Here is a 25,392-nt window from a genome sequence, read left to right as displayed (position 1 = left end):
CTCCAGTCAATCTAACAAACTCTCATATCTGCGGCTCAAATTAACTCATAATACTACTAAAACTGTACTCATTATTAAACAATACTAATCCATCACTAATTCTTGTTGGGTTCCGGAGTAGCGTGCTACTCATCGAAAAGCGCTTCGACGCCTCGTCAGGGGTAGTAAGCGCTATATAAATACGATTACAATACAATACAACTGTTATTACTCATGCTATGAAAATCTTGATTCCCAGTAAATGTTTCACAGTAGCTCCGCCCCCTCACCCCACCCCTAAACCCGCTTCCTCGTCACACCTCCTCGATCATAGCTCAATTGGTGAGTACCTGCACTTTTATTTTCCCATTTAAAGCACTGCCCTAGATCATCTGATGCATTCTCCTTTCTGCCCATTCATAAGCACTGTAGACCCCTTGCTGGAACTATTGCCAGGGCATAAATAAAGGAATGGAAGGAAGCCCTTCGGGCAGGTCAAGAAATAGGACCTGCACACTCATCTATGGCAGGTGACAATGGCACTATAGACTGGATCACATCATCCACCTGCAATGGACTCTGCTGGCTAAACGAGATGAGGTGGTCACCCCGTCCCACGAGTTCACATCCAGGTGTCAGAGCAAGATTAGGGCCATTACTGCACCAGGGTCTGAATTTAAGAGCACAAAAATGGCACTCCTAGCGCCCTTAAATCATTACTGCTAACATCATTGCTTACTGAGGTGGGGATGCAAGCAGGTCCTTGCACACAAAAAAATAAAGGCATTATCAATACTCATTCAAAAAGTCTGACCATTTGATGACTTTTGCATGTTGAAATGCTGCTGGCACGGGTTTTATGATATTTCTGCCTCAACTGTCTGTGCATCAAAGAATAATTGGCATGTAAACATTCAGATATACACAGGACTTCAGTCCTCTCTCAGAATGCTAATGAATTTTGAGCGCAGAGAGAGGTGGGTTGCCCACATATGCAAGGCATGAAATTTATTAGACTAATGAGAAATTTCTTATTTATAAAGAATGCAGGTCAGTAATTACAATGAACCCAACAGGATCCAAAGTTTCGCTAGGCCTCATCAATGATCCCCAGCATGGGTACATCAGGGATGTCATTTCTTGTGATATCAAAGGGGTCAAAAGCCAACTGCTCAACTCTTCACTACCGTCGCCCCCTCAACCAACAAGGACATTTGGGATGTGACTTGTATGACCTGGGCCAAGGAGCATTCTTGGGAAGGTTAGAAATGAGGGTGACATCCTTCCAGCAGAGTAACAGTGAACCTCACAGCGAGATCCAACAACCACATACACCTTACATAAAACTAACACAAACTATTCGCAGGTCTCCGTTGGGTGAACTTATGCTACCTTCAATCTTTCGACACAAGGCCCTTGGAGGTTGAGATTTTTGTTGAAGGTATAAACTAAAAATGATGCACAGAGCTATCAAGAAAGTGGATCAATAATTTACACGCAAATCTTGGCAGAAGAGCTGAGTGGGTGAGAAATGCTGATACAGGACCGCTGAGTCAGCTCTAAACAGAAGAGCGAGAAGGTGCCGGGGGGGCAGTCGAACATGTGGAGGAAAGCAGAGGTTCTCATTCCGAGTGCCAGGAAGTCCTGCTGAGTGAAGAAAAGTATCACAGTCAGAGAGGACTGAAGGAAGCACAGAATGTCTAGGACAAGGGTAAACCATCCACCCAAAGAGTGCCAAGCTGACCTGCAGGGAGACCCGTCTCACATCCACCAACAGAGCGCCGACTGACTTGCAGGGAGAAGTGGTCTCTCATCCACCCGGAGATGGCCAGACTGACCTGCAGGGTGACCCGTCTCAAAACCACTAAGAGAGCGCCAGACTGACCTGTGGGAGCTGTCTCACATCCACCAAGAGAGCGCCAGGCTGACCTGCAGGGAGAAGCAGTCTCACATCCACCCAGAGGGTGCCAGAAGCAGTCTCTTATCCACCCAGAGAGCTCCAGGTTGACCTGCAAGGAGAAGCCACCCCACATCCAGCAAGAAAGCGCCAGGCTGACCTGCTTGGAGAAGCAGTCTCACATCCACCAAGGCTGACCTGCAGGAAGAAGCAACCTCACATCCTCCCAGAGGGTGCAAATTCAGTCTCTTATCCACCCAGAGAGCATCATGATGTCCTGCAAGAAGCAGTCTCTCATTCACCCAGACAACGCCAGGCTGACCTGCAGGGAGAAGCGTCTTACGTCCACACAAAAAGCATCAGGCTGACCTGCAGAGAGAAGCGGATTCACATCCACCCAGAGAGCGCCGGGTGGACCTGCAGGGAGAAGCAATCTCACATCCACCCAGAAAGCACCAGAGCGACCTGCAGGGAGAAGCAGTCATACATCCAGCCAGAGAGTGCCAGGCTGGCCTGCAGGGAGAAGTGGTCTCACATCCACCCAGAGAGTGCCAGTGTGACCGGCAGGGAGATGTGGTCTCACATCCACCCAGAGAGCGCCAGGCTGACCTCCAGAGAGAAGCGGTCTCACATCCACCCAGAGAGCTCCAGGCTGACCTGCAGGGAGAAGCGCTCATCCACCCAGAGAATGATAGGCTGAGCTGCAGGGAGAAGCCGTCTCACATCCACCCAGAGAGCGCCAGGCTGACCTGCAGGGAGAAGTGGCTGTCATCCACCCACAGAGTGCCAGGCTGACCTGCAGGGAGAAGTGCTCATCCACCCAGAGAATGATAGGCTGAGCTGCAGGGAGAAGCCGTCTCACATCCACCCAGAGAGCGACAGGCTGAGCTGCAGGGAGAAACAGTCTCATCAACGAGGAGAGCGCCAGCCTGATCCAAGAAGAGAATGCTGTGCTGACTTGCAGGGAGAATCAGTCTCACATCACCCCAGAGCGCACCATGCTGACCTGCAGGGAGAATGAATGAACAAATATTAAATGTGTACAGCGCAAACTTTCACTCTCAAGGGAGCATCCTGGTGCTGCAAAGAGTGGCTATAGTGGGAGAAGCCTGGGGAAAACGATTTTGCTAAATAAGTGACTGACAAAGAGCCTCAGGAGCATTAAACATCCAAGTCTTAAGCAGTTTTCTAAAAAGCGCTTCCGACTCACTGAATCTCAAAGACTTGGGAAGTTGTATCCAAGCTTAGGACCCTAAGACTGTAAAGGATTTGTCCTCCTCTGGTTTTGAGTCCAAACAGGGGAGGTTTAAGAAGATTGGCGGAGGGCGATCTTAAGGTTCGATTGGTGGCATAATGTGTGAATCTCCCGTGAAGGTATTTCGGACCTTGTGGTCTCACATCTCCCTGGAGAGCATCAGGCTGACCTGCAGGGAGAAGTGTCTCACATACATCTAGACAGCGCCAGGATGACCTGCAGGGAGAAGCAAACTCTCATCCACCCGGAGAATGCCAAGTTGATCCACAGGGAGAAGCAGTCTCTCATCCACTCAGAGAACCCCAGGTTGACCTGAATGAATAATACATTTATAGAGCGCAGCAATGCCCTAAGGAGTCTAGGCGCTGAGTGCTAACCCAGAGGTATTCTGCCCCCTCCCCCTTTCCTTTACAGAAACTAACAAAAAGAGGATAGCCAAAAAGTCCTGCACACAGATCCCAGCTTCAACCTAGGCACATGCCGGGATATTACAAAGAGAAGAGTCCGGTTTTTAAGCCTTTTCTAAAAGGCAGGGGCATTTAATCCTGGCAATGTGAGGGGGGAGGGACTTCCAAATACTGGCAGCTGCCACCGAATAATCGGTTCCTCCCCATCTCTTCCTGTGCACTCTGGTAAAAGCAACCAGGTTCCGCTTTGCCTATCTAAGAGACATCTGTGGGGAGTACCAATGAAACATGACTGATTACCCCCATCACGGTGCCATATAGTGCCTTTTGCACAATACACATGGCCTTTAACATCACTCTTGTCTACATAGGAAACCAGTGAAGCTTACGTAGAACAGACATATTTTGGGACTTCCAGTATCAGCCTTGCTGTGGCATTTTGCAAAAGTTGGAATTTAGCTAGGGCAGTTTTGTTAGCTTCTAGTAGAACAGCATTGCAATAGTCCATTCTGGATGAAATAGGAGCAAGGGCCACCTGTTTCTGAGCCAGAAGAGGAATATAAAGAAAGATTTTCCATAGTGTTCTAATAATCCAGAAGCCGGTTGCTACTGTATGGGCGAACTGTCACTCAAAGGTTAATTCCGTGTCCATCCAGATATCCAAGTTTTTTGCTGCACTCGTAGGGGCGGGTAGTGTCCATAACTCCTCTGGCCACCAAGTCTGATTTCATAATGATGAATGACTTCCAAACAGTAATACCTCGATTTTTTTGCGATTCAACTTTAGACAGTTTTTACTCATCCATAAGGCCACCGCGTTCATGCAGTCCTTACAGTTGGCCGCAGTGGCTACCAAGTCCTCTGAGATAGACACAATGATCTGTGTATCATCCGCATATGAAACTGCTTGAAGTCCAAATGACTGAATCAGTCTGCCCAGCGGTGAGTGTTGGACTCAAAAAGGAGCCCTGCGGCACCCCACAAGGCAGTAAGAAGGCGTCAGATCTGGAACCTCTGCTGTGGTGGTGAGTCATTCCATTACTTTTCTAGCCCAGAGACCTATCATCCCCCTGTAAGTGAGGGGTACACCCTAAAGCGTTTCCAAAAGATGTTGCTCATACCCCTTCCCAAATTCTTTTTAGGGTTGCAGTGGCAGACACAGAATTCTTAATCTGGGTTGAAAAGGGTTCCAAATTGAAACCTATTGCCAGATGATCTGACCACCCTAGTGGTAGTGCTTCCTGCACTGTCAACCTCGCATCATTTTGAAAAGAAAAAAAAAAAACATCCAGGGTATGTCCTGCTATCTGTGTGGGGACTCCCACCAGTAGTTCAAGTCCCAGAGATGCCAAGGTACTTATTAGTGCTCTCGAATCTATGCCATTAGTATCTTCAAGATGGAAGTCAAAATCACCCAAAAGGGCAATTATATTCTTGGTCAGATATGGTTCAATCACATTAGCAAAATCAACTGAAAATCCAGACCTAGGGCCTGGTGGCCTATATGGAAAATGTCACTTACCCAGTGTACATCTGTTCGTGGCATTAGTTGCTGCAGATTCACATGCTGTGCACAGTCCGCCATCTGGTGTTGGGCTCGGAGTGTTACAAGTTGTTTTTCTTCGAAGAAGTCTTTTCGAGTCACGAGACCGAGGGACTCCTCCCATTTCGAGTCCATTGCGCATGGGCGTCGACTCCATCTTAGATTGTTTTGCCCGCAGAGGGTGAGGTAGGAGTTGTGTATGCTAGTAATAGTGCCCATGCAATGGAGTGAATGCGTATGTACATAATAAAGTTTTAAGTAATATATTTACAAATGTACAAATGTTTAAGATCTACTTCTAAACGGCTACAGGCTCCCGGGGAGGCGGGTGGGCGCATGTGAATCTGCAGCGACTAATGCCACGAACAGATGTACACTGGGTAAGTGACATTTTCCGTTCGATGGCATGTGTAGCTGCAGATACACATGCTGTGCATAGACTAGTAAGCAGTTATCTCCCCAAAAGCGGTGGTTCAGCCTGTAGGAGTTGAAGTAGTTTGAAATAATGTTCTTAATACAGCTTGACCCACTGTTGCTTGTTGTGCAGTTAGCACATCTACACAGTAGTGCTTGGTAAATGTATGAGGTGTAGACCATGTCGCTGCCTTACATATTTCGTTCATTGGAATATTTCCTAGAAAGGCCATGGTAGCACCTTTCTTTCTGGTTGAGTGTGCCTTTGGTGTAATAGGCAGTTCTCTTTTAGCTTTAAGATAGCAGGTTTGAATGCACCTAACTATCCATCTAGCAATGCCTTGTTTTGAAATTGGATTTCCTGTATGAGGTTTTTGAAAGGCGACAAATAATTGTTTTGTCTTTCGAATTAGTTTTGTTCTGTCAATGTAGTACTTTAGTGCTCTTTTGATGTCTAATGTATGTAGTGCTCTTTCGGCTACAGAATCTGGCTGTGGAAAGAACACTGGTAATTCTACCGTTTGATTTAGGTGAAACGGTGAAATTACTTTTGGTAAAAATTTAGGATTGGTCCGTAGAACAACTCTATTTTTGTGTATTTGAATAAATGGTTCTTGAATGGTAAATGCTTGAATCTCACTCACTCTTCTTAGAGATGTGATGGCAATTAAAAATGCAACTTTCCACGTTAAGTATTGCATTTCACAAGAGTGCATGGGCTCAAAAGGTGGACCCATGAGTCGTGTTAGGACAATGTTGAGGTTCCATGAAGGAACTGGTGGTGTTCTTGGTGGTATAATTCTCTTTAGGCCTTCCATAAACGCCTTTATGACTGGTATCCTAAACAATGAAATTGAGTGCGTAATTTGTAGGTAAGCAGAAATTGCCGTAAGATGTATTTTAATGGAAGAGAAAGCTAGGTTAGATTTTTGCAAATGTAGTAAGTATCCTACTATTTCTTTTGCAGATGCGTGTAAAGGTTGAATTTGATTATTATGGCAGTAATAAACAAATCTTTTCCACTTATTTGCATAGCAGTGTCTAGTGGTAGGTTTTCTAGCTTTTTTTATGACCTCCATACATTCCTGTGTGAGGTCTAAGTGCCCGAATTCTAGGATTTCAGGAGCCAAATTGCTAGATTCAACGATGCTGGATTTGGATGTTGGATCTGTTGTTTGTGTTGTGTTAACAGATCCGGTCTGTTGGGTAGTTTGACATGAGGTACTACTGAAAGGTCTAGTAGTGTTGTGTACCAAGGTTGCCTTGCCCATGTTGGTGCTATTAGTATGAGTTTGAGTTTGTTTTGACTCAACCTGTTTACTAGATATGGAAGGAGAGGGAGAGGGGGAAAAGCGTACGCAAATATCCCTGACCAGTTCATCCATAGAGCATTGCCTTGGGATTGATCTTGTGGGTACCTGGATGCGAAGTTTTGGCATTTTGAGTTTTCTTTTGTTGCAAATAGATCTATTTGAGGTGTTCCCCAAATTTGAAAGTAATTGTTTAGTATTTGGGGGTGAATTTCCCATTCGTGGGTTTGTTGGTGATCTCGAGAGAGATTGTCTGCCAACTGGTTCTGAATCCCTGAAATAAATTGTGCTATTAGGCGAATGTGGTTGTGAATCGCCCAATGCCATATTTTTTGTGTTAGGAGGCACAACTGTGTCGAGTGTGTCCCTCCTTGTTTGTTTAGATAATACATTGTTGTCATGTTGTCTGTTTTGACAAGAATGTATTTTTGGGTTATTATGGGTTGAAATGCTTTCAGCGCTAGAAATACTGCCAACAGTTCTAAGTGATTTATGTGAAACTGCCTCTGATGTATGTCCCATTGTCCTTGGATGCTGTGTTGATTGAGGTGTGCTCCCCACCCTGTCATGGAAGCATCCGTCGTTATGACGTATTGTGGCACTGGACCTTGGAAAGGCCGCCCTTTGTTTAAATTTGTACTGTTCCACCATAGAAGCGAGATGTATGTTTGGCGGTCTATCAACACCAGATCTAGAAGTTGACCCTGTGCTTGTGACCATTGTGATGCTAGGCACTGTTGTAAGGGCCGCATGTGCAATCTTGCGTTTGGGACAATGGCTATGCATGAAGACATCATGCCTAGGAGTTTCATTACCATTTTGACTTGTATCTTTTGTGTTGGATACATGGCCTGTATTACCTTGTGAAATGTTTGAACCCTTTGTGGACTTGGAGTGGCAATCCCTTTTGCTGTGTTGATTGTCGCTCCTAAGTATTGCTGTGTTTGACACGGCAAAAGGTGTGACTTCGCGTAGTTAATCGAGAAACCTAGCCTGTGAAGGGTCTGTATGACGTAGTTTCTGTGCTGTGAACATTGTCTTAGCGTGTTGGTTTTGATTAACCAGTCGTCTAAGTACGGGAACACGTGTATTTGTTGCCTTCTGATATGTGCAGCTACTACTGCCAGACATTTTGTAAAAACTCTTGGCGCAGTTGTTATTCCAAATGGCAACACTTTGAATTGGTAATGTATTCCTTGGAATACGAACCTTAGGTATTTCCTGTGTGAAGGATGTATTGGTATATGGAAATACACATCTTTTAGATCTAATGTTGTCATGTAGTCTTGCTGTTTGAGCAGTGGGATTACGTCTTGTAACGTGACCATGTGAAAGTGGTCTGATTTGGTGTAGGTATTTAGTGTTCTGAGATCTAGTATTGGTCTTAGAGTTTTGTCCTTTTTGGGTATTAGAAAGTACAGTGAGTAAACTCCTGTGTTTTTCTGTTGAATTGGAACTAATTCTATTGCGTCCTTTTGTAGCAATGCTTGAACTTCTAGTCCTAGAAGATCTATATGTTGTTTTGACATATTGTGTGTTTTCGGTGGGACGTTTGGAGGGAATTGGCGAAATTCTATGCAATAACCATGCTGGATAATTGCTAAGACCGAAGTGTCTGTTATTTCCTCCCAAAGTTTGTAAAATTGGCTTAGTCTTCCCCCCACAGGTGTTATGTGATGGGGGTGTGTGACTTGTGAGTCACTGCTTAGTTTGAGGGGTTTTGGGGCCTTGGAATTTTCCTCTATTTCTTGGGAATTGGACCCCTCTAAATTGCCCCCGAAAACCTCCCCTTTGATATTGACCCTGGTAGGTAGGCCTTGTTTGTGAGGTTGTGGTTTCTGTGGGTTGACCTAGAAACCCTCCCCTAAAAGGTGTTTTCCGAAATGTGCCTCTGCTCTGCGGGGAGTAGAGTGCGCCCATGGCTTTGGCTGTATCGGTGTCCTTTTTGAGTTTTTCGATGGCAGTGTCTACCTCCGGCCCAAACAATTGCTGTTCATTAAACGGCATATTGAGCACAGCCTGCTGGATTTCCGGTTTGAACCCAGAAGTGCGCAGCCATGCGTGCCTTCGTATTGTGACTGCAGTGTTTATTGTCCTTGCAGCTGTATCTGCTGCATCCATGGAAGACCGTATCTGATTATTTGAGATACTTTGTCCCTCTTCCACCACCTGTTGCGCTCTTTTTTGGAACTCCTTGGGTAAGTGTTCGATGAAATGTTGCATTTCATCCCAGTGAGCCCTGTCGTATCTTGCCAAAAGTGCTTGTGAATTGGCAATACGCCACTGATTTGCTGCTTGTGCTGCAACCCTTTTTCCCGCAGCATCAAATTTGCGGCTCTCCTTGTCTGGAGGTGGTGCGTCGCCTGAGGTATGAGAGTTGGCTCTCTTACGAGCTGCCCCCACAACTACTGAGTCTGGTGTTAGTTGTGTTGTAATATATATTGGATCTGTGGGTGGTGGCTTATATTTTTTCTCCGGCGTCGAGTTCTTCAGAATCCGACTCGCGGATGGAGAAAGCTTCTTCTTCCTCCTCGAAGCGTTCTTGACCTGTCGGCGTGGACGCCATTTGCAGTCTCCTGGCTCTTCGGTCTCTCAGCGTCTTCCTCGACCGAAACACTCGACAGGCTTCACAAGTATCCTCCTTGTGCTCGGGGGACAAGCACAAGTTACAGACCAGATGGTGATCCGTATACGGATACTTGTGATGGCATTTTGGGCAGAAGCGGAATGGGGTCCGTTCCATGAGCCTTGAAGTCGCACGTGGCCGGGCCGACCAGGCCCCGACGGGGGATCGAAAAAACCCCGAAGGGCCACCGGAGCTCTTCAGAATTCGGTGTCGATTTGTTCTAACTAACACAATACCGAACGCAAACAATACCGACGTTTTTTTCCGAGATTCTAACTAACTTTCCGACCCGAAACACGGAGCGAAAAGGAACACGTCCGAACCCGATGGCGGAAAAAAAACCAATCTAAGATGGAGTTGACGCCCATGCGCAATGGACTCGAAATGGGAGGAGTCCCTCGGTCTCGTGACTCGAAAAGACTTCTTCGAAGAAAAACAACTTGTAACACTCCGAGCCCGACACCAGATGGCGGACTGTGCACAGCATGTGTATCTGCAGCTACACATGCCATCGAACACTAATATACCAAAAAATTATTCAGTAGTTGAAATTTTGATAGAAAAGTTAAAGGCCTCACATAAATTCACACAACCACTTCCATATGACTGATATTTAAAAGTATGCACTAATCCTAGGCCCCACCCTGTTTATCTTCCCTGTCCAGTCCAAGGATCGCATAACCTGTGGGAATAGTGCCCACTGGGCCTGAGGAGGCATTCATCCAAGTCTCTGTAATAAAGGCCCAATCCAAATCCAATTTAAGCACCAGCTCTGCAAATTATGTATTATGCTTAATCAGTGACCTGGCATTTATTGGGACTCCTTCAAGCTTCTCCTTCTGTGATTTGGTCACAACCCTGCCCTCTCCTATATATAGAGCCCTGTTGTCCATCGTAGGTACTATCTCCTTCATAGATACTGCCTCCCCATAGAAGATGGAATCCTAAACCCACAGCCTGAATAAATGCCATAAGAATGGTCATACAGATCCCACCCGTGTGCAGGAAGGAGACACATCATTCGGGCTCATACTCAGGAGGAAGTCTTTTGAATAACTCAGCAGAGAGAGCATTTCTGACCTAAAAGGTCCAGGGGTCCTGGCGAAATGCACAGTCCAGGTGCGAATGGGCACAGATGAGCTTGCCTTTGGCGTGGCAATGGTGCACCGACTGCGCAAATCCACGCACACATGCGCTAAATATAGGGAAACCCCGAAGGCTGAGAAATACTAGCCTGCTAACTTCACAAAATAAGCGTGACAGGTTCTCCTTCTGCTCTCCCTCCGCAACAATCGACTGATAAAATAATTAGACCTGCAGCGAGAAGCGATGTCACATCGACAGAGACAGTGCCAGTCTGACCTGCAGTGAGAAGCAGTCTCTTATCCACCCATAGAGAACCAGGCTGACCTCCAGGGAGAAGGGGTCTCACATCCACCCAGGCAGTGCCACGCTGACCTGCAGGGAGAAGCGGTCTCACATCCACCCAGGCAGTGCCACGCTGACCTCCAGGGAGAAGCAGTCTCACATCCACCCAGGCAGTGCCACGCTGACCTGCAGGGAGAAGCGGTCTCACATCCACCCAGGCAGTGCCACGCTGACCTGCAGGGAGAAGCGGTCTCACATCCACCCAGGCAGTGCCACGCTGACCTCCAGGGAGAAGCGGTCTCACATCCACCCAGACAGTGCCAGGCTGACCTTCTAGAAGTAAGAAAATTTCCAGAGAGAGAGAGAGTATAACCAGCTGGCTGAAGCAATGGGCAAACTGCACCCAGGAGATTTCACAATGGCACTCAGCAAATATGCATAAAATATTTTATTTTCCACTTAATTTTCCAAAGGCCAGTAGGGAAGAATGTTGTTATCTTTAAATTCTACTGGATTTTAGACCAAAGCGAACGCCACCCAATATCGCTTTCCAATAGCCAGCTCACCATATTATGTTCTATGTACAATAGGTTATAATTATAAACTTCCTGCTACACTAAGTATTTTCTCTTTAGAGAAGTCTTGACTATTTGGCATATCTAAAATAGGTAATTCTGGATGTTTCCTGCCAAGAAATATCATAGCCAATTCGGGTGGGTAGAGAAGAGAGGGAAAAAAAGAATTTCACTCCCATGAACTAACCAAGGAAATACATGACCCTTGCATTAGGTTTTGAGCAAAGTGGCACATAAAATAGAGCTCTGCAAACAACTGTTCTCCGTTTTAACGCTATTCAATTTACCGAACTCAGGAGGCTGAGTCTGACATGCTAGGATTGAACCTTATAAACTAAAGATCAGCCCAGGTCTCAGCGGCGGGGAAAGAAAACATTTGCACCCCACTTACGGTTGCCCCGGAGTAGAGTGCTACATTTATTGCACTCTGTAAGGAAATGCCTCCTTGGCATGGTTGCCCCCTGACTTTTTGCCTTTGCTGATGCTATGTTTACAATTGAAAGTGTGCTGAGGCCTGCTAACCAGGCCCCAGCACCAGTGTTCTTTCCCTAACCTGTACTTTTGTATCCACAATTGGCAGACCCTGGCATCCAGATAAGTCCCTTGTAACTGGTACTTCTAGTACCAAGGGCCCTGATGCCAAGGTAGGTCTCTAAGGGCTGCAGCATGTCTTATGCCACCCTGGAGACCTCTCACTCAGCACAGACACACTGCTTGCCAGCTTGTGTGTGCTAGTGAGGACAAAACGAGTAAGTCGACATGGCACTCCCCTCAGGGTGCCATGCCAGCCTCTCACTGCCTATGCAGTATAGGTAAGACACCCCTCTAGCAGGCCTTACAGCCCTAAGGCAGGGTGCACTATACCATAGGTGAGGGTACCAGTGCATGAGCATGGTACCCCTACAGTGTCTAAACAAAACCTTAGACATTGTAAGTGCAGGGTAGCCATAAGAGTATATGGTCTGGGAGTCTGTCTAACACGAACTCCACAGCACCATAATGGCTACACTGAAAACTGGGAAGTTTGGTATCAAACTTCTCAGCACAATAAATGCCAGTGTACATTTTATTGTAAAATACACCACAGAGGGCACCTTAGAGGTGCCCCCTGAAACTTAACCGACTGTCTGTGTAGGCTGACTAGTTCCAGCAGCCTGCCACACCAGAGACATGTTGCTGGCCCCATGGGGAGAGTGCCTTTGTCACTCTGAGGCCAGTAACAAAGCCTGCACTGGGTGGAGATGCTAACACCTCCCCCAGGCAGGAGCTGTGACACCTGGCGGTGAGCCTCAAAGGCTCACCCCTTTGTCACAGCCCAGCAGGGCACTCCAGCTTAGTGGAGTTGCCCGCCCCCTCCGGCCACGGCCCCCACTTTTGGCGGCAAGGCTGGAGGGAACAAAGAAAGCAACACGGAGGAGTCACTGGCCAGTCAGGACAGCCCCTAAGGTGTCCTGAGCTGAGGTGACTCTGACTTTTAGAAATCCTCCATAATAGGGTTAGGATTGTGGCCCCCTCCCCTTGGGAGGAGGCACAAAGAGGGTGTACCCACCCTCAGGGCTAGTAGCCATTGGCTACTAACCCCCCAGACCTAAACACGCCCTTAAATTTAGTATTTAAGGGCTACCCTGAACCCTAGAAAATTAGATTCCTGCAACTACAAGAAGAAGGACTGCCTAGCTGAAAACCCCTGCAGAGGAAGACCAGAAGACGACAACTGCCTTGGCTCCAGAAACTCACCGGCCTGTCTCCTGCCTTCCAAAGATCCTGCTCCAGCGACGCCTTCCAAAGGGACCAGCGACCTCGACATCCTCTGAGGACTGCCCCTGCTTCGAAAAGACAAGAAACTCCCGAGGACAGCGGACCTGCTCCAAGAAAAGCTGCAACTTTGTTTCCAGCAGCTTTAAAGAACCCTGCAAGCTCCCCGCAAGAAGCGTGAGACTTGCAACACTGCACCCGGCGACCCCGACTCGGCTGGTGGCGATCCAACACCTCAGGAGGGACCCCAGGACTACTCTAAGACTGTGAGTACAAAAACCTGTCCCCCCTGAGCCCCCACAGCGCCGCCTGCAGAGGGAATCCTGAGGCTTCCCCTGACCGCGACTCTTTGAATCCTAAGTCCCGACACCTGGGAGAGACCCTGCACCCGCAGCCCCCAGGACCTGAAGGACCGGACTTTCACTGGAGGAGTGACCCCCAGGAGTCCCTCTCCCTTGACCAAGTAGAGGTTTCCCCGAGGAACCCCCCCCTTGCCTGCCTGCAGCGCTGAAGAGATCCCGAGATCTCCCATTGACTTCCATTACAAACCCGACGCTTGTTTCTACACTGCACCCGGCCGCCCCCGCGCTGCTGAGGGTGAAATTTCTGTGTGGACTTGTGTCCCCCCCCGGTGCCCTACAAAACCCCCCTGGTCTGCCCTCCGAAGACGCGGGTACTTACCTGCAAGCAGACCGGAACCGGGGCACCCCCTTCTCTCCATTCTAGCCTATGTGTTTTGGGCACCACTTTGAACTCTGCACCTGACCGGCCCTGAGCTGCTGGTGTGGTGACTTTGGGGTTGCTCTGAACCCCCAACGGTGGGCTACCTTGGACCAAGAACTAAGCCCTGTAAGTGTCTTACTTACCTGGTTAACCTAACAAATACTTACCTCCCCTAGGAACTGTGAAAATTGCACTAAGTGTCCACTTTTAAAACAGCTATTTGTGAATAACTTGAAAAGTATACATGCAATTTTGATGATTTGAAGTTCCTAAAGTACTTACCTGCAATACCTTTCGAATGAGATATTACATGTAGAATTTGAACCTGTGGTTCTTAAAATAAACTAAGAAAAGATATTTTTCTATACAAAAACCTATTGGCTGGATTTGTCTCTGAGTGTGTGTACCTCATTTATTGTCTATGTGTATGTACAACAAATGCTTAACACTACTCCTTGGATAAGCCTACTGCTCGACCACACTACCACAAAATAGAGCATTAGTATTATCTCTTTTTACCACTATTTTACCTCTAAGGGGAACCCTTGGACTCTGTGCATGCTATTCCTTACTTTGAAATAGCACATACAGAGCCAACTTCCTACACACTCTATTCATTCCAACAGCGCAGGGATAAGAATGTATTGGGTCCAATAAATAGAACCAATTACAATTAGCGCCTTAGTAATGGCCACACTAAAACCCACATGTCCCGGTAGTTACCTTGCATTTTACCTCTGGTAAATTTCAGCAGATTTAACCTGCCAAACTTTATTTGGGGAAAATTTCAGGGGCACTTTACATACTGCAAAACTCACATTTCAGATTAAGGGACTCATTACGACTCTGGCTGTCACTTGACCGCCAAACTCGAGGGTGGCGGTAGGGCCGCAGCCATATTAAGACCATGGCAGCCGTGGCACAGTGGACCCACCAGCTCCACTGGAGATCCTGCCCGTTTGGCGGTTGCGGTGGTCCTAATCCGCCAGGGTGGCGCTGCAAGTAGCGCGGCCCTGGGAATTACAACCTCGTTTTCCACCAGCGATTTCATAGCAGTAGCACCGCCATGAAAAGGCTGGCGGACAACGGGTGCAGAGGGCCCCCAAGGGGACCCTGGCCAGCACCATCACAATGTTCACTGCAGGTGCACCCTGCATCCTAACGCATTGCCGCCGGCTCGATTATGAGCTGGAGACAATGCTTTAGGGTGTTTCCCGCTAGGACAGCGGTTGGGATCTCAGGTTTCAGCCCACTGACCAAGCAAGGGAAACCTAATGGTCCCGGTGGGGAGGTAGCCAATATGGCGGCAACCTCTCCGTTGGAAGTTCAGCGGACGGTCTAAACCGTCTACCGAACTCGTAATGAGGCCCTAAGTGTCGGAAATGCACATACTGGAATAAACCAGGCAAACAAATTGTGGCCTTGATGGGCACAAACCTCCCATGTAGTTGATTCAGTGCCCATTTTATAGCGCACTACACTGTTCTAGCAGACAAACAGACCAGGTTATGTAGAGATTAGGGGGTAAAAAGAGGGAGACTGTGCAATTCCCATGTATCAAGAAGATTTCAGAGATGCAAACTGAAAACCAGAATAACTCCAGACAAGGCTTTTTTGCTCATTTCCTTTTTAATCAGACAACATTACCTCTAATAAATATTAGCGGACATTGTCGAGGAACAGAACATTCACATTTCGGACCCTAATACTGCATTCTTTCGCTGTACAGAATCACATAAAGAGGTTAAAGAGACAAATCAATTAAGCAAAGAATACAGGGTGGTAAGTGTATGAGTCTGGAGGGGATGCCACACAACGCAACCCCAAAAATGAATCCGGTTCGATACGGCACTCTCGAGAGGCCTTGGTGGCCTACCTGCAGATAAAGTGACAGTACATAAAAAAATGTGCAAAAATGAAGTAAGGAGGTGGTACAGGCCAACACCCCTGGAAGTGATATGAACAAAACAGGGCCTGCGGGCCGGAGGTTTACAGCAGATGCCCCAACACACACAACACAAATTATAAATAACGAGAGAACCTGGCCGTCTGGTTGTGGCAAAAAATCCAGATGTCTGCCAGTCTAGCACACACATTTCACTGACTGTGTCACCTCCCTTCTTCCCCAAAATGCCCATCTATGACTGAAATAAAAAAAAAAATCATCTGTCGCAATCACAAACACTCAGAGACTCCATGGCTGCACAAGCCTTGATGCTTCAATCGATAATGTTTAATGATATCACTCACTGAAGGCCATGGCCCACCTTATGTGTACACCTTTAGCAGTGAAAAGGTCTTTCAGGTTGTGGAAAGACAAAACAAGGTTATCACTTGTGCCACTTGGCACATCTGCTGCTTCCCCAGTCCTCTAGCACTTAAACAGCCATCCTACAATTTGAACTTCAGAAGTAGACTAGCACCAAGAGGAATAAGGATTGTTTGACAGGATCCTGGTCTCAAATAATTAATTCTGCTCCAGCTTCAGCCTTGCTAGCCATACACGGCCACCGCCTAGCCATTACCATCAGGGCAGTCTACCATGGGAATCTGGGATGCACGATAGTGGCAAAGGTCTAACCACAATCTCGTGGCCGTTGGCAAAGTCTTTTGTCAGCAGTGGCATCTGCGCTTAGGGTGTTCGTGTCCATTTTTAAAAAGCAGCAGATTGTGCTATCAATGGCTTGCAAAATGATTCCTTAATCCTAGGCACCAAGACACTAGCCTACAATGTGAAGCTACCAAGTAACCAACAAACTTGGCTCTCCAAACACCCAGGTGGACATTTCAATAGCAATCAAGTGACTGAGATCACAAAAGGAAAGCAATCCTCGACTGTACTTATTTGCAGCACACAAAATCATATTGCAGCAACACATTAACGCAAGCCCCTATTGTAAAAACCTGCCAGGCACTGAATTTGGGTAGGGTTGCAGGGTGCTGTTTGCGCTCCACGAAAATGAAAAACTTAAATACTGAGGAGCGGTGGCAAAAAAATATATCACTCACCATCCTGGCATCAGAAAGAGGCAAATTCAACATCCCTATCCTGCCAGGTAAAGCAACACTGGCTTCATAGTCCCAAAAGATGGCAGAGCTACAGGATAGGAAAAATGGTAGGGTGACCTGCACCTCGTGTAGCTTCTGTTGTGCAGTTCTGTGCCCCACAGCCCAGAACACTCAACATCTCGATGGAGTGTTGCAAAGAAGGAAACTAAATGGACCTATACTGTGATGGGATGTGCTCTCCTGTACAGCAGTAAAATTAGCATCAATTGAGACAGTCTGTTTCGGAGTGCATCAAGATGGCATGTGGAAGGCACCGACATCCATCTCATGGTGCAACAGGTAGGACAAATGGGTTAAAACAACTCAACAAACATGAACAATACATTTGAAATTTCTGTACGACCAGTCTCATATTCTTACATCTCTTCATACTAGGACCAGCCCAGTAATGTTGGACCCACTTTTTAACCACACGTCACCCTCTGCGAAAGAAAGGAGAGACTGGAAAGGTGCCTCGAGCCCACTAAATCAGCTTGAACAAGCAAACTTTCTGTGCAAAGCATTCTTCAAGCTGTAATCCAGCAGCATTTCATTGCTATGCTAATATCCCAAATTTTGCTGGTGATTTTTTTTTTGAAGACCTAAATAAATACTCCTGTGGTGGGCATATGGCAGTGAAGGAATCAGACAGGCTCAAAAGATTAAGCAATAGTTTAAGACGCATACTGCCCAGAAAAGGCTGGAAACGGAGAACCCAGTGATAGAACTACTTAGTACATAACACACCATATCCAAGCCGGTGCACGCGATGGGTGTATGAGAATGTGGAATAGAAAAGTGAGAGAGGGACGCAATCCGGAAGTGAGGAACTCTAATGCATTGTAAGTGGCCAGAGAAAGAGGAATAGCGGATGTTTGATATATCAGGAGATAGAAATTAGGAAGTGCGGCTATTGATGTGTATATGGCACTGAGGTGCAGACGGGCAGTGATGCGGACTAGGCGAGGCTCATTGGATAGACTTGAAGGCAGCCATGTGGGAAACTGTAAGGCCTGACTGCCAAATCAGAGGGCAGCAATGACCAGCAAGGCTTCCTGTGTTATGCGGGCAGGGAGGAGCTCAGCTAAGGGTCCACAGATGGGCTTCAGGCAGGCAATGAAACAGGCAAGAATCCTTTACTGTTTATGTGGATAGTGATGGGTTCAAGCGCAGAGGAAATGAGTGAGGCGAAGTTGGGCAGCGATGTGAAAATCAAAATCCCCCATTGAAGGGGTCGGGGGCAGACAGGAACAAGTACGGCTGTACATTGGCAGTGATTGGAGTACCAACGAGGGGCCACTGATGTGTACAGTTCCAAGGCAGAAAATATGTAAACATCAAGACTGTGCCTCTGTGGACAGTGATGGGGCAATCTAAGGCTCTGATGGTGGACTGGAGAGAGAGATAAGAATTCATGCATATGTGGGAAGTGTTGGGTGAAATCAGAGTCTCCACTGACGTCTATGGAATGAGGGTAAGAATGAAGGAATGAGTGAGAACAGGTGTCATTAAGGAGAGGGATGTGGGAATTTATGTTTCTGAGGGCAGACATGTACGAACTCTCATGCACAATAATAACACCGGTAAATTAAGCTCTACATGCAGAATATCCAAAAAGAACATCAGAAGAAAGTGAGAACAGGGGCAGGTACGTTGTGGAAAGTAGACAGAAAGAAAAAGGCTTCAAGAGGACAAGGGTAAAGAAATTATAATGACAACGAAAGGGGGTTGTAAGACAGGACAACGAAGACATGGACAGTGTGGCCACTAAAAAAGCTTTCTCTCCTGGGCAGAGCTTAGCAATCCCACAGGAAATTAATCCTGATTCAAAATTTGAACTTGTGCATAAGAAACAAGCTGTGCACTGAGGTACCGGGAGAACATTTCTAAAAAGTGATCTGTAGATAGGGTGGCTAGCTACTTCTAATCCAATGAAAACTTCATATGTAATATTATACAAGTGGCAGTGAGACTGACAGCCTGCATCTGTCTCTCCTTAGCTGGATAGTCAACACAACTTTTTGATTCTGTCTACTCTCAGAACATGGAGCAAAACTGCCCACATGCTACTTTCCGGAATGTACTCTTCATCGCGCTGCTTACTACTGAATGCATTGTACAGTGTGCATCTGACCATTCATCGGAAGGCTTACCGTGACACCCTCCTAGAGCAGCATTGAAGTTCTGCAGTAAGAGGTACATGGAACTTTTAAATAAAATGTATTTTGAAGGTGTCTAAAGCGCAACTGCAACTGGACAGTTGCTTCACAGCACTAAACTTTGAAAGAGATGATGCTTCAAGCACGTGTTTCGTTCTCTGTAGTCTTTCTCTCCATGACATCACAGGGACGTTCCCACTGAGGTCCCAGGTAACACTCCTCATCCATTGCCTCTGCTGGGATACCAGCAGCAAGAATCAGTTCTGAGAAGCAAACTTTAGCCCCTCGGTGATAAGGAAGCACCAATTTACATAGGTGCACCACTCTGTGTGGATCAAGGATTTTGTTGTCAATCATCTGCTTGATCATCAGCCAGTACAGGCATTAGTGCAGGCCAGCTGAGGTCTGTCTGTCTCAGTGGTCAGCTGAAGATGAATCCTGAAACAAAGTTTTGGAACCTGCATATCAGTGCAGTAGTCTAAACCTGAAAGAGCCTCTGCAAGTAAGACAGTGATTCTGGTTAAGAGGGAGAATGCCACAGATGTATCCAAAGAGATTAAACATGTTCTTGGTCATACTGTTTAATCATGGAGTGAACTACAACATGGAGTGGAACATGGCGAGTACAACACTGCTCGAGGGAGTTTCACCCGCTTCCAGAATAAACAGCCAGTTTACCAGGATAGCCAAAGCATCTGCAGATCTTCAGAGCATGATCTCAGTTTTTGTACATTAAAGCAAAATCAATTTTGGCGCATCCATTCATCCATGCGACAGGCAGTATTTAGCAATACTGGGACCCTTCATTGGATCTGTGTATTGCAAGCATCAAAATACAAGTGGCATCCAAAGAAAGGTCATTTCTGGGAAAGTGACCTACTTTTGCCTTGACTGTCAACTCCAATTCACAGGATGTCTTACACCATTAAATAAAAATGATGTGAACCACTGTGTTGAAAGCTGAAGACAAGTCGAGAATGATTTGTGTGTCAGTGATTCCATATGATCTGAGGCCAGACTAGACATCTCACCAATGTGTGTTCAAGGAGGGCAGAGACACCACAGACTCTTTGCTACTGATGGCTGGCTGTAAATTGATCTTCAGAGTGCCAGGATCTTGGCAATTATATTATTCATTTTTGCAGTGGCATTATATGAAATGTTTCTGTTTCAGTGTAGTGGCTGCATCACAGATTTTAATGATTTTCAGTGCTTTTATCTAATGAAGAGGCACAGTTTAGGATCGCAGATTATTTTTGTAATGGTAATTTTTTTATCTAGAGAGCCCTTCTTAAATATTGGACAAACAATCTCTGGTGCCTTGGTTCGCTTTGATATGTGGTAGCCTGAGTGAGAGTAGTCCACAAGAAACTGTTTACTTTGAAGAAAAACAACTTGTAATGTCCACACCCAAAACTAGACGGCAGGAGTGTGCTCAGCATGTGAATCTACAGCACTACAAACACTCGTTTCTTCATTAAATATCTACACTGGGTCACTGCATAAAATAGGAACTGGAGCACATGGTGTTTCCTATGAAGAGTGCTCACACTCATTTCTGGTGGGGGTTGGCAGCAGGAGCTTGTTTAGTCAAGCATCTCTGAGCAGTACAAAACTACAGTATCAAAGGAGGGGAGACAGTACAGTTCACTAAATCTACCTATACATACATAATAAATATGGTTAATAACTTATTTGTCATGTCATAAAAATATATATGTATATAAATAACACTCTCTGTGAGAAGTCCCTTGCTACCATGCTCTGTCACAAGTACGGAGAGAAAGCGATGATGCCCATCATTGAGAAGTCAATTCCATTACATGCGAGAAGCATTTCAGTGAAGTGTCCGTTGGCTAAGCAAAAGTCAGGGAACTGGTGATTTATAATTAATTTTCTTAGTAAACATTGGGAAAGAGCTGGTTGAAGCAGGTAGTGTACACAGAACGAGCCTGTTGTACAGTCAACATGACATTGAAATGCAAAAGCCAGGTTTTCTAGTGGGATGGCCTCTTCCCTAACACTACGGTGGGGGTGACCAGATGGGGGGCATTTGTATGGTGGCTGGAGGCCTGAGAAGCACCAGGTATAGGTTTTCAAATATCACAGAACCGATGTGTGAAGTAAACTTGATGTGTGCTTCCAGCATAAATGTGTATCTGCAGCAGAAGGTTGTACATCACCATAGTGTAGTTAACACACAGACCCAGAAACATACTGCATCGGATACAGCAACATCATCAAGGTGTCTATAAGTATGTATACATTAACTCATTTTAACTACACAACTACATACCTTAACAATGTAGTGCTAGTCGAGATAGTGGATGTGATCATTTTGGAGCTCCCCATTTCGACCAAAAAGTAGTAGCATAAGATCCCAAATAAACTATGTTGACAACAACTGAGGCAAAGACATTCCAACCTATAAAAAGTTAGCCTGAGAATCAAGAGTGGCATAAACTGAAGCCTGGGATTGTCAAATTCCAGCCCTGACAACAGGGTAATTCTTTGTTTGAGATCTTCCTGGGGGATGCCTCGCGTGTGTCCTGCATCTTCAGGTGTGGGAAATATTGAGTTCCATTCAGTGTGATCCCATTTTCTAACTCAAAAATTGATGACGCATTATTCTCTAGGTTTTCGCCTCAAATTCCAAACTGCTATAAAGGTCTTACCCAGACTTCTGCAATTGGATAGATCTGTACTCGTGAGATTTAGAAGTGGCTGTAGTCCACCCCTTCCCTTTTATCAAAAGTAATTCAGTTCTTTTTTAACAAAAATTCCATTTACCGGTGAGGTGGGGACCGATTCACCAAAATAAAAATGTTAGTGAAAGGAGATCTCATACGCTTTGACCCCACTGACAACATCTCAGGATTGATCTTTTGCTTCAGACCCACTGTTGGCCACTCAGCAGAGAGAGTGGAAACCGTGGTGAGTATACATAGTTAAGGACCTGGCTGACAAAAAAACAGTCTAATCATGAAGCTGATGCCCCAACACTTTCCCAATAATGGGAGGTGTCACTATACCTTGTGACTCGTAAGACTTTTTAGAAGAAAAACAAGTGGCACTTATCCGAGCCCAATAGTAGAAGGAAGGAGTATGCACAACTAGTGTATCTACAGCTACACCTGCCGAGAACTTTGTTTACATTCTATTTGTGCCAGTAGCATATGACCACAGAGAAAAGGATTCGGCAAGCACTGCTGAAAGGCCCTAACGGGAAGCGAGGAGCAGCAGATGCATCCCACTGGTGACATCCCTTCGTGGGGTGAGTTTGCCACACGGCTTCTGCCACAAACACTTTGGGTCATGCATCTATGATCATTTGACGATGGACAAGACACAGAAGGAAGTGCTAATGAGACAGAGGTAGAAGATGAAAAAGAGGACACATTGGAGAGTGGGAGCAATACTGTATGGGCAAAACAGCCAAATCCCACTTCTTGAACCATGAATTGGCCACAGGTCATTGCACCTTTTCACCAGTCAACTTGCTATCTTAGGCTGTTGATTTGACATTAATACACTGTTACAACTTAGAATGGGCTCGATCACGTCCAGTCTCAGCCTTTCCTCGTCAATCGCTACGAGATCCTGCCCATGCCACAGCAGAGTTCGTTCAAGTAATAAAACATAAAATCAACCTGAATACCGCGCCACAAATGAACAAGGGCACAATGCATCCTGCTCTCACACCCCAAGTCATGATTCACACAAAACAATCAAGCATATGGTCCTCTTCAAAGTGCTGCACAGTTCCAACGCAGGGCCTCAGACATGTCCTTAATTTAAGTCGCAGCCTCTTGTCATTGATTTCAAGTTGGTGCTCATCCCCTTCCCCCAGTATGAGCTCAGTGTCACTCATCCCACTGCCATGACCTGTGGTAAAGGGAGAGTGTTTAGAGTATACAGAGTCATCCCAATTTCCTCCATGAAAAGAAAAAAGAACCCGTGGTTTTAAGGCCAGATTCCAGCATCAAGTGGCTTTGGAAAGACTTACTGACTGCATCCTAAGATGTCATAAAACACAGTAGGGGAACACAAGCTGCAGCCCTCAAGTCTGTTCTCCAAACAAGGTGCTGTCCGCGATGGGTGGCCTTCAAAGCCTTAAAATAACATCTTGAAATGAAGGACTAACCGTTCCAGCTCCCTCGTTCCATCAACCCAAATGTCCTGGCGTCCCAAGACCTCCATGGAACAGTAAGTGGTCAAGGAAAGGTTTCAAGGGCTTAGCTGTCCATAGGGAGCTATTTCATTTACCCTAGTGTTCTTCGAAGTAGATCTTCAATAAGGATTTTCTCCGAAATAAAGGTGCCCGATCTTGTGGGAATGCATGACCTCCCTTCCCCACAACCACCACCTTCTCTTATTGCACACCACTGCGCCTTGCGAACAATGGACAGCATCAAGCCTCAGGACAGGGAGTCTCCTTGATTCCTCTCGGGTTCCAATGGAGGATCAGTCACCACTGTGATGCCTTGTTGCAGCTTCTCTAGGGACAGCTTCATCTGAAAGAAGAGACAGATCTGGAATCAGATAATCCTTTTATTGCTAACATTTTGCAAACTACCTGGTTTTCTTTCCTTATTCCCTCCGGCCTGCTTTGGCCAGTTGCTTTTGACCAATCACTCCTGATTTCTTCGTCACCCTTTCTCTTCCCACTATTGGACCACTGGCTTTAGCAATAAATAAATATCCACCACCAGATATCACGGTGAACCTTTACTCAGATTCTCCAATGCAGCATACCTGACCATCGAGGCACACTTCAAAAGACTAACTGAAACAGAGCAAAAGCTGTTCTGCAAGTTCACAAACAGTACCTAACGTGTCACCTTCACAACCCTTCAGTCACTTACAGATCGTTGAGCATATAAACCATTTGGTCTAGTATGAAGTATCCTATGCTCTGGTACCTTGTACGGCAGGGTCATGCCAATAGAGGAGATCGCTATAAAAACTGCACAATGGTATCTACTTTGCTGAAGACTGAATGGGCTCGGACTTTACAATCCCCTAAAAACCAAAGAAGTCTTTGTATGCAGTCGTGCTACAAGCGAGAGAGAGAATAAGAAACGACTTGGCACATCAACTTTACTCCACAAAATCACTGATGTGGAACAAAATCAGCGATCTTATAATCAACAAACAAATACAACCAGATCTATAACATGAACCACAAAACTACCAAAAACACTAAGGCCACCAACGGTACCAAACTGACCACCTAGCTCGGAAGAAAATGGTACTGAAAAAGGTACCAAAAGCAACTGTATCTACGGACTCAAGACTTACAATGATCAGCATTAAAACACCACCAGCTGGAAACACAATACCCTCTCAAATCTATAAATGACACAAGCAACTTTATGAAAACTGTAGTGAACACTACAATCTCAAAACCAAGACCCGCATATAAGATAGCCACAGTAAACTGTAAGCTTCTTACAACCTCTGTAAAGAAATGGCTCCCTGTTGCAGTTACCCCCCACTTTTTGCCTGATACTGATGCTGACTTGACTGAGAAGTGTGCTGGGACCCTGCTAACCAGGCCCCAGCACCAGTGTTCCTTCACCTAAACTGTACCATTGTATCCACAATTGGCACACCCTGGCATTCAGATAAGTCCCTTGTAACTGGTACTTCTAGTACCAAGGGCCCTGATGCCAAGGAAGGTCTCTAAGGGCTGCAGCATGTCTTATGCCACCCTAGAGACCCCTCACTCAGCACAGACACACTGCTTACAAGCCTGTGTGTGCTAGTGAGAACAAAATGAGTAAGTCGACATGGCACTCCCCTCAGGGTGCCATGCCAGCCTCTCACTGCCTATGCAGTATAGGTAAGACACCCCTCTAGCAGGCCTTACAGCCCTAAGGCAGGGTGCACTATACCATAGGTGAGGGTACCAGTGCATGAGCATGGTACCCCTACAGTGTCTAAACAAAACCTTAGACATTGTAAGTGCAGGGTAGCCATAAGAGTATATGGTCTGGGAGTCTGTCAAACACGAACTCCACAGCACCATAATGGCTACACTGAAAACTGGGAAGTTTGGTATCAAACTTCTCAGCACAATAAATGCACACTGATGCCAGTGTACATTTTATTGTAAAATACACCCCAGAGGGCACCTTAGAGGTGCCCCCTGAAACTTAACCGACTATCTGTGTAGGCTGACTAGTTTTAGCAGCCTGCCACAAACCGAGACATGTTGCTGGCCCCATGGGGAGAGTGCCTTTGTCACTCTGAGGCCAGTAACAAAGCCTGCACTGGGTGGAGATGCTAACACCTCCCCCAGGCAGGAATTGTCACACCTGGCGGTGAGCC

At 46.2% G+C, this 25,392-nt stretch overlaps 1 protein-coding gene across 2 annotated transcripts in view; it reads right to left on the bottom strand.

The window, feature by feature from the left end:
* Positions 1-16,053: 16,053 nt before the first annotated feature.
* Positions 16,054-25,392, bottom strand: part of GRAMD1A (GRAM domain containing 1A) — a 679,043-nt gene continuing 669,704 nt past the window's right edge. For both annotated transcript variants that reach the window (XM_069201060.1, XM_069201061.1), the window contains exon 19: positions 16,054-23,573. In XM_069201060.1, coding sequence (XP_069057161.1) covers positions 23,478-23,573 — 96 coding nt within the window. In that variant the 3' untranslated portion in view covers positions 16,054-23,477. The remainder of the gene's footprint in view (positions 23,574-25,392) is intronic.

Source organism: Pleurodeles waltl, chromosome 7, assembly GCF_031143425.1.
Source record: "Pleurodeles waltl isolate 20211129_DDA chromosome 7, aPleWal1.hap1.20221129, whole genome shotgun sequence".
Classification (NCBI taxonomy): domain Eukaryota; kingdom Metazoa; phylum Chordata; class Amphibia; order Caudata; family Salamandridae; genus Pleurodeles; species Pleurodeles waltl.
Note: the sequence above shows the minus strand (reverse complement) of the source record. Positions and strands in the feature narration are given on the sequence as shown.